The 9,611-nt window shown below is 33.9% G+C and overlaps 1 protein-coding gene across 1 annotated transcript; it reads left to right on the top strand.

Moving 5' to 3' along the window:
* Nucleotides 1-7,365: 7,365 nt before the first annotated feature.
* Nucleotides 7,366-9,230, top strand: LOC108996632 (peroxidase P7-like). Its single transcript, XM_018972632.2, has 3 exons — nt 7,366-7,647; nt 7,885-8,076; nt 8,371-9,230. The coding sequence occupies exons 1-3, from the start codon at nt 7,435-7,437 to the stop codon at nt 8,920-8,922; spliced, it is 957 nt and encodes a 318-aa protein (XP_018828177.2). The 5' UTR covers nt 7,366-7,434; the 3' UTR covers nt 8,923-9,230.
* The last annotated feature ends 381 nt before the right edge of the window (nt 9,231-9,611 follow it).

Below are 9,611 nucleotides of genomic sequence, written 5' to 3'. Positions count from 1 at the left end.
GATATCTGGGTGGGTTTGTAACATATGTCTTTAAATGTGATTAGTGGGATCTAGGCGGTGGTCTGGTTTCGATACATAGGGATAATCACTTTACGAGTGTCAATACTGCATCTAAATGGTACGAAGATGATCCATTTGTATTGGCTTGTCAAGCTACCCAAGTCTATTACTTGATTGATCCAATGAAAAGTGCTGATGAAGATAGTTGAAAGATTACTTGGCGAATTGTACAAAAATTTATTCCTCAAAATATATATGAAGCAGGAACGAGTGCAGATTACGAGAATAGTGGAGATGAAGATGATACTCCGATTGTAGAGGCATACTAGGAAGATGGAGAGGGTATTAACTTGTTTGTTGACCTCGATGCACTCGAGTTGCTCCCCTTGTGTAGAGATGATGTCCCACCCATCCATCTCGACCCGTCTGTATTAAATGATCATTCAATTCAAGTAAGTGAGGAGGAAGAAGAAGAAGACGAGTCAGAAGATGAAGACGAATCAGAATCCTGGTAGGAGGTGGATAAGGACGATGAAGAAGAGGTGCATGATGATGATGAAGATGTTATTGATGGAGATTCTGAAACAAGCATGAAAAATTCATCTGGAGATAAAGAATAAAAGTACTAAATATTTTATTCATATAGGTGACTATAAAATATCTTGAACTTTCATAATTTCTTCTAATTAATTTTCTTTGGTATAATTAATTATTTTCAAGAATGCCACCAAAACGACATCGAAGAAATGTGCCTACGCCAAGTCCAAGTCCTGAATCCATTGAGGACCCCCCACTCGAGGAATCTGTTCCTAAAGATCAAGCTAACACAAAAGAGAACAACAGCCAGTCGACACCTACCAGTAAGGAAATATTGTCGTTGATAATTATATATATAGTTAATACTTTTGTCTCAATAACTATATAATTATAATTATACTATCTATTATAATATAGGTGATGCATCTGCACGTCGCGGTCGTGGCTATACACGTGGAATCTCTCTTGAAAAAAATAGACGGCACGAAAAATTGAAGATCACAATTCCTGATAATTCTACTAGAGGAGTGGATGATAGTGCAGCAGCACTTTCCTCCTATATTGGCATAGTAGTTCGAGCTTATGCTACATTTTATGTGCACTCATGGCGAGATGTTCCAAATGAGATTAAAGAGCACATTCGAAGCCGTGTGCTGGTGAGTTTACTTTTCAGTACATTTTTTTCACCTAGATTAGTATATTATATTTTTGACCTGATTCCCTTGTTAGGATGAATTCGACCTCGACTTTGGCCATAGCGAGGATTTGAGAATCGTGAATGAGTTGATAGCTACACTATTTCTACGTCACAAAGGACGATGTCATGACCACTTCAAGAAGCTTGAGACGTTGGAAGAGGCTGCGCAGTCTCCTTTTCAACAGATGAAGTTAGATGATTGGAGGAAGTGTTGTGATCTTTTCACATCTCCAGATTATCAGGTATTTTACATTTATATCTTTTAATTATTTACATTCATATTCATTCTATATATTATATGTATACATATTACAATTAACATTCTTAATATATTTTGTAGCACTTGAGTTCTACAAATGCACAGAATAGATCCGCTCTGACTGTCCACCATCGTGCCGGTTCAAGGTCATTCCATCGTCTTACTGAAAAAATGGTAATTAAAAAATTATAGAATTTATTTATTTTCCTGATATTCTTTTATTTAAGTATTAACATTATCTTTTTAAAATTGCTAATGTCGCTTTATTAGAAACGTGATGATCCTGAAAACTTTTCCCTCATTCATGTCTATGCTGCTACTCACACTAATGAGCATAGTGAGTGGATGGATCATGTCGCTGCAGATAATTATGTAAGCAGTGTTAATTTTGTTAAATAAATTATTTATATAACATTTGAATAGTTTATTTCTTATTTCTATTTCTTTTAATACATTACTAATTATTTACGATCATTACCTTTTAAATTTGAGGGAAAAATGATGGAGATGCAGTCGGCTTCTGAGGAATCCTCTCCTAGTGACATAGACATATTCACGCAAGTGCTCGGGCCGCAGTCTAGTATGTCAAGAGGTTTGGGACGATCTATCAAGCATAGATGTTCATCCTCCTCAACCTCATCGGCTTCACAAATTAATAATCTTACGGCATATTTAGAAGCTGCACGGCTTGAGAATGAGTATATGAGGTCGAGACAGCAAGAGTTAGAGTCTCTCTTAGAATGACAGTCTCATTTAGAGACGCGTTTGCAGGACCAATAGAGAGACCAGGAGGAAAGAATACGCAGTGACGTGCAAGAGTAAGTGCAACGGGAGATGATGGTGCAAATGGAGCGTGTTATGTCGTTGCAACAGAATCGCGGTGGGTGAGGAAAAAAGAAGAAATAAATTTTATCAGTATTTCTGGCTAGTTTTAATATCTAATTTTGTGCTTTTATAAGACATTGTTACTTGCTAATTGATGGTATGTAATATGATACAATTGGTATTATGTTTTTAAATTTTATGAAATTAGTATTTCTGACTTGTATATTCGAATGTAAATAAAAATCGTTCGAACGTTGGTTCACATTCTAACAAACGTTCGAACGTAAATACATAAATTGGATCGTTTGAACATCAAACTCTACGTTCGAACGTCCTCACACTAAAACGAACAAACCGTTCGAACGATAAAGCGATTAACGTTCGAACAAAGAACTTGCATTCGAACGCTCCTTCGTTTACATTCGAAATAATGTCCGAACTTTAAACACGTTACGTTTGAACATTTACGTTTACGTTAGAACAAATATTCGAACGTTTATTGTAATTAACGTTCGGACGCATTAACTCGAACGTAAATATGATACGTTCGAATAATAATCAACGAACGTCAAATTCTCTCATTTGAATGCCAATCGGTCGGGTTAACGTCCGAACGTGACTTTCTGTGACAGTTCTCAACCGTCACAAAAAAGGAACGTTCGAACGTTGTACCGAACGGAACACTTCCAACCGTCACTAAAAATATTTTTTGTGACTGTTGAACAGTAAACCGTCACCAAATATTTTCTGTGACGCACTTTAGGTAACGGTCGTGGTGACGGTTTCAAACCGTCACCAAATATGTTTAGTGACGGTTTGCCATTTTTTTGTTACAATTTCCTCTGTTACAAAAGACACATTCTATTGTAGCGTTGATCTATCTTTTAATTTCAATAAAGTTTCTTTTATCTTATGTGATATTGGATCAAAGCTGACCATGCAAGATATTGAAGGATTACTGTACTGTAGGCTGGATAAAGGAGTTAAGAGAAGAAGAGGAAGAATAGGATCTTGGAGTTAAGACCTTACTTTATGTAGAGATCAAAGCCAGAGCAGTAATTACTTGGAGAAATGATAGTTGCAGTCATAAATGCACAAGTGCCGTGGAGTCATTTTAAAAAAAAAAATGAATAAATACGAAGATCCACTTTAAAAAGAATTAATTTATTAATTTCAAAAATATTTTATTACTTGTTGCCCGTTGATAATTAAGATTGCCACTTGCTTCATCTCTTTTAAAGCCTAACTCAACTATCTTCTGCGCGCGCGGAAGTCTATGTGAGTTATTGGCTGGCGAGTTATTTGTACAATGTCAATCAATTAAAAGAGAGAAAAAAAAGAAAGAACGACATAAATATGATCATCTCAAGCTTTGCCAAATTAGTCACATTCCATGTTATTAATTTCAAAGAGTGATCTTTACGTACGGTAGGGTTAATTTCTTGGAATAACGTAATGCTATTAAAGGGGGAAAAAAAAAAAAACTTTGTATACAAGCTATCTTCCAATGTCAAGTACTAGTACGTGTGGTCACGGCCTATAAGTTGTTTCGAAAAATATATTTAAATAATATTAAAATAAGTTAGCTCCAATACCAAGTTAGCTCCAATACCCCTTGGAGCTAACTTTGTATCAATCTTTGTATTAATGGTCGATTTTCATTTTCAAAGTTAAAGATAAAGATTAAAGAAAGATTTTTGAGAATTTTGGTTCTAAAATAAAATATTTGAATTTTTGTATTCTTTTAGTAAAAAAATTCTATTTTTTGAGATAAATATAATTTATTATACATATGGGCGGGCAATATCATGTCATGTTTATTTATTACATATGTATTTCATGAGATGATTTGCATGTAGTTAGTCCTCAAGTGATTATGAATATGATTTAGGTGTACATTGAGACAAGGGTGATGCTACAGCCCCCGCTGGGGGCTCCCGCTGGGGGCTGTAGGATTATTTTATATGTATGTTATTTAAATAAATTTTTATATAGACTTTTTAATATTTAAAAAAAATAAAATAAATTTAAAATATTATTAATAAAATACTTTCTTAATCAGAAAGTAAAACAATATATATTAAAAAATATTTTCTTAATTATGAAGTAAAATAAAAAATTATTAAATTAAGAAAGTATTTTTTAATAATATTATGATTTTTTTTAAATATTTCAAATGGACATACTACAGTCTCGCTGGGCTCCCATTGGGCTTAACATGTACTTTTCTATGTGTATTTTTTTAATTTATTTTTTATATAGATTTTTTTTACACTTTTAAAAAATAAAATAAATTTAAAATAAAATTAAAAAATACTTTCTTAATCAGAAAGTAAAAAAAATTATTAAAAAATACTTTCTTAATTACGAAGTAGAATAAATATTATTTTTTATTCTATTTCGTGATTAGGAAAGTATTTTTTAATAATATTATAATTTTTATTTTATTTTTTTAAATATTTAAAATTGTTAAAAATATTTATATAAAAAAAACTAAAATAAATAGATAAAAAAATGCGCCCAACGGGACATGTAGCATTTTTCTTGAGACAATATTGGTGCAAAGAAGATCTAAATTATCACAATTGTTCAAGTGTTGCAGATTTAGTCTCCATTTGGATAATGAAAGTGTTTCATCTCATCTCAACTCAACTCACTATCCAAACGGCACTTTATTATTCTTGGTGGCCACTAACGAAATTGGACATTTCATCGATAAAGCTACATTATATTAACTTGAATGATTTTCCTTGATCATAGAAGTGGAGACTTCTAGTTGTTGGGAGATGATATATATAATTAACTCAAGCTTTATATACATGGATTTATAATTACATCATAAGAATCAAATCTTTTTTCCTTTTTCTTTTGAAAACCAAACTTCATTCATATAATAAAACAGATTACAAAGAAGAATCAATCCAAAAGAAATTAGTAATTACATCTGGAAAAGAACACCACCATAAACTAATAATCTTTTGCAACTTTTAACTAGTAAAAAGTACAAAAGATTAGTTGTATTTTAGTGTGGAATTAGTTAGTTATTTCAAAATTGGGATAGGTATGCCGACAGAAAAAGAAAATGGTATTAATATATTTAAACGGCCTTTAGAACTCATGGAATGCCCCTATAAGCTGATAGACAGCGACACAGATGACGTTACTTTTCCTTGACTTTGAGCATTTCTGTGGTTTAATTTCCTAACAACAATAGGGTGACTTTTTCTAAAAAGTCGAACGGTTTTTGGAGCAACTTGAGGGTGTTCATATATACCATCAATGAGCCAACCTCATACTTAGAGTTACGAGACGAAGACTTTTTTTAAGGGTTTCCTTCGTTCCTTTTTGTTGATGGGATTGCATTTGAAAGCCGCTCTTTCGTCGTACTTGTTGAGGAATAATCTCACATTGACTGTGGACAAGGTCTTGGGCATGTTTATAAGCAATGAGCAATCCTCTCTTATACAACCAGTTTTATGAGATGAGTTAGGCCCATGAATTTCATCATGGTATCAGAGTCTGCCACTAGACGAATGTGGGCCTACACTACTTACCCCGTGACAAGGACCAGAAAAAATACTGGCCTGCACGTGAGGGAGGGTGTTGAGGAATAATCTCACATTGACTGTGGACAAGGTCTTGGGCATGTTTATAAGCAATGAGCAATCTTCTCTTATACAACCGGTTTTATGAGATGAGTTAGGCCCATGAATTTCATCAGTACTCACATAATGAACAAGGGTCGACGGCTCTAAAATTAGAAGTTAATTCATCAATTTTTTTTTAATCACTCACTATTCATCATCCTACACCCCACATCTTATAAAAAAGAATTAGACTACTCTACCGTCTAAAATAGTCCACTCAATCTGACCGCTAGGCCAAATTCAATATTTTATTTTTTTCTAATTATTTTTTAATTCACATTTTTTTATCATTTTAAAATATTTTAAAAAAATATAAAAAAAATCAATACACAAATAGTCACTTCCTTAACTATTAAATAAAAATAAATTAAAATACGTGAGGTGTCAAATGAGGGGACAAAATGAGTGAATAAAGTAATATTTTTCTAAGAAAAATACCTTCACAACTTGTGAGAAATACTTTTATATTTCATAAAAAACACCTCCATTCTTTATAAAAAAAAAGTTATAGGTATAGAATATAAGAGTGAATAGTAACTAATAGGTAATAAATACCTTAATTCATTTTATAGAATTCCATGCAAGTAATTAATGAAATTGTGAGATTCGAGCAATTTTTTTTTTAAATGTTTAATATGTTTCGTATTTTGCTATTTATGGTAACAAAAATAAATATATTTTTAAACTAATGGCATCACTAGTGGGTCCATCAATTTAAAAGTTAGTGTCCAGATTTAAGGCCGGTATACGATCGGTGCATGCATGTGACCTCATGGTGTTGTTTGTATTGGAAGATAAGTTGAAATGAATTGTGAATAATAATAAGATGAGTTGTGAATAATAATAAAATTTATGAGTTAAAATTACTAAATAATAATGAATAGTAATGAGATGAGTTGAGATGGACTGTGAATACAAACAAGACTGATATCAAGTGAAGACATAAGAAATTAAATCATATATATATTCAAAAACAACAGCAAGTACCTATATCATAAGAAAGCCATATATTCTGAATTTTCTTAAAAAAAATGGCTTTAAGAAATTTTTTGCGATTAAACTTTTACTGATCGTTTGGAAAAGAATCAATATGGTATATATTTTAGGTGATCTCAGTTAAAGTTTTGAGGTTATTTTCCGGAAGTTATTTTAGATTCTTTGGGGCGAGAGCTAAAAAAACTATTAAAAAAAGAAAAACTCTCTACGCAAGTTTGCTTATTGGTGTGTTAAAAGGTATAATTAGTGTTTTGATTTATTTATTTATTTATAAATTATTATATATATATATATATTTATATATATATATATGTGCGCGCGCGCGCGCGCGCGTGTGGTGCTAAACAAAAGGATCACTGGCATCCACAAGAAACCTCTCCCTTGAGTTGTCTATATATATAGAAGTAAACTTAACTGATGTTATTCAACTTAGTAGTATTTGCAAGACAGGGCATTCGCATTCCAGAGTAGTCATGGCGTCCATGATAACCCAGTTCCTTATTACATTCTCCATCATCTCTCTTTTACCCTACTTTTCCCATGCAAAACTCTCTCCCAATTTCTACGCAAGAACTTGCCCTACTCTCCAAACTATCGTGCGAAATGAAATGACTCGAGCTGTCGATGCGGAGCCACGTATGGGTGCCTCTATTCTTCGCTTGTTCTTCCACGACTGCTTTGTACAAGTGAGAAGACTTATAAGCTAGTTCTGCTGCCATTAGTACTGTTTTTGGGAGATACTATTACTTTCTAGCTAGGATACGGAAACATCAAACATGCATGCAATTAGTTGACCAAATTAATATGACTCTTTTACTTCTTGCTTTTTAAAAGAAAAAAAACAAAAAAATTGGTGCATGGATCTCATCATGTATTGTTGAATGTGACGTTGGTTTAATTTGTTTGGAGTGCTGTACATTTAGGGCTGCGATGCATCGATACTACTGGACGACACGCCCACTTTCACAGGTGAAAAGAATGCACTCCCAAATAGGAATTCAGTAAGGGGTTTCGAGGTGATTGATACCATTAAAACTCGAGTGGAAGCTGCCTGCAATGCTACTGTATCTTGTGCTGATATTTTGGCACTTGCAGCTCGAGATGGTGTGGTCTTGGTTAGTAGCATATATTCTTCTTCCTTTCCTTTAAATCAATTCCTTATTTAGATGGCATGAACCCGTGAAAATAATAATTATCATATATAACGCAAATATATTTACCAACTCATGAGCGCATGCATAAAGAAATATTGTACTACTTAGGGTTCTAGTTTATGCTTTTTTCTTGTTAAATATGCTTGTTTAATTGTCGTTATGCTTGAGACTAATTCTGACATGTTTTTCATCCATGGATGATGGCCGATAATCTCATATCTCTTCTTCTTCTTTCTCTCTTTTTTTTGCTTTTAGCTGAAAGGATCCCCATGGATAGTGCCGCTAGGCCGGAGAGACTCAAGGACAGCCAACCAGAGCGCAGCCAACACCCAACTTCCCCCTCCATTCGCCAACCTTACAACCCTGATCTCCATGTTTGCCGACAAAGGCCTAAACGCTCGTGACATGACGGCTCTCTCCGGCGCCCACACGATAGGCCAAGCTCAATGTTCCTCGTTCCGGACTCGCATATACAACGACACCAATATCGACACCAACTTTGCCAATGCTCGAAAGGCCGGTTGCCCGGTTTCTGGTGGTGATAATAATTTAGCACCGCTTGACGTACAGACCCCGAACAGGTTCGATAATAAGTACTACAAGAACCTCTTGGTTCGACGTGGACTTCTGCATTCAGACCAAGAGCTATTTAATGGCGGCTCTCAAGATGCATTGGTGAGGATCTACAGTAACGACGATGCAGCTTTTGATGCGGATTTTGCTGCTGCCATGGTGAAAATGGGCAATATTAGCCCACTCACCGGGACAGATGGGGAGATTAGAAAGAACTGCAGGGTCGTGAACTGAAGTACTCATGATCATCATTGGCTAGCTTTATGCATGGCCGTGCTTGCTATTATAGTTTTTATATGTGCAATTGAATAAGCTTCTTGCATTTTCGAAAAGAAAGGAAAAGAATATAATTAGGTATTGGTCAAAAATTGAGGGGATAATAAAATAATTGTCTAATTTAAAATTATTCAGCCAAAAGAAAAATAATAAATATCCCCTTTGTAATAGACTTTTGAAAGCAAACTTTATAATAAAGTAGTGTGCAAGAATATGATCTTTATATATTTCTAATTTAATTCCCGTTATTACAAATGTGACTGTAATGTCTCAGGTCCCGGAAGTCTCGAAAGTTAGCTCTTGTAGCGTAAAAACCATCTCTCATAACATATTTATAAACTTCAAATTCCCCATAAGTTAACTATAAAATCATTTATTCAAAAACTAAAAATATATGTTCCTCCACCAAGACTGGAGACACCATGTAACACCCGGACCCAGAATTTGTATGGTTGAACTACGGAATTTATTTATTTATTTAGAGATCTTGGTTGTTCATTTAAATCTTGGAAAAAAAAACTATCGGTTCATGAGCAGTTTCTCACCTGCACGTCTCTATGGTATTTTATCCACTCCATGCACACGCACGACTCTATTTCCATCCGCATGCACGTCTCCCTCATCTCTCTGGGGTTTTCACATCACAT

This window comes from Juglans regia, chromosome 10, assembly GCF_001411555.2.
Source record: "Juglans regia cultivar Chandler chromosome 10, Walnut 2.0, whole genome shotgun sequence".
Classification (NCBI taxonomy): Eukaryota; Viridiplantae; Streptophyta; class Magnoliopsida; order Fagales; family Juglandaceae; genus Juglans; species Juglans regia.
This window is presented reverse-complemented; position numbering and strand designations above follow the sequence as displayed.

Excerpts from the sequence above, each read along its gene's own strand:
- LOC108996632 (XM_018972632.2), top strand. The coding sequence starts at position 7,435 with ATGGCGTCCATGATAACCCAGTTCCTTATTACATTCTCCATCATCTCT. Across the intron at positions 7,648-7,884 it reads TCCACGACTGCTTTGTACAA|GGCTGCGATGCATCGATACT; the intron begins GTGAGAAGACTT and ends CTGTACATTTAG. Across the intron at positions 8,077-8,370 it reads CTCGAGATGGTGTGGTCTTG|CTGAAAGGATCCCCATGGAT; the intron begins GTTAGTAGCATA and ends TTTTGCTTTTAG.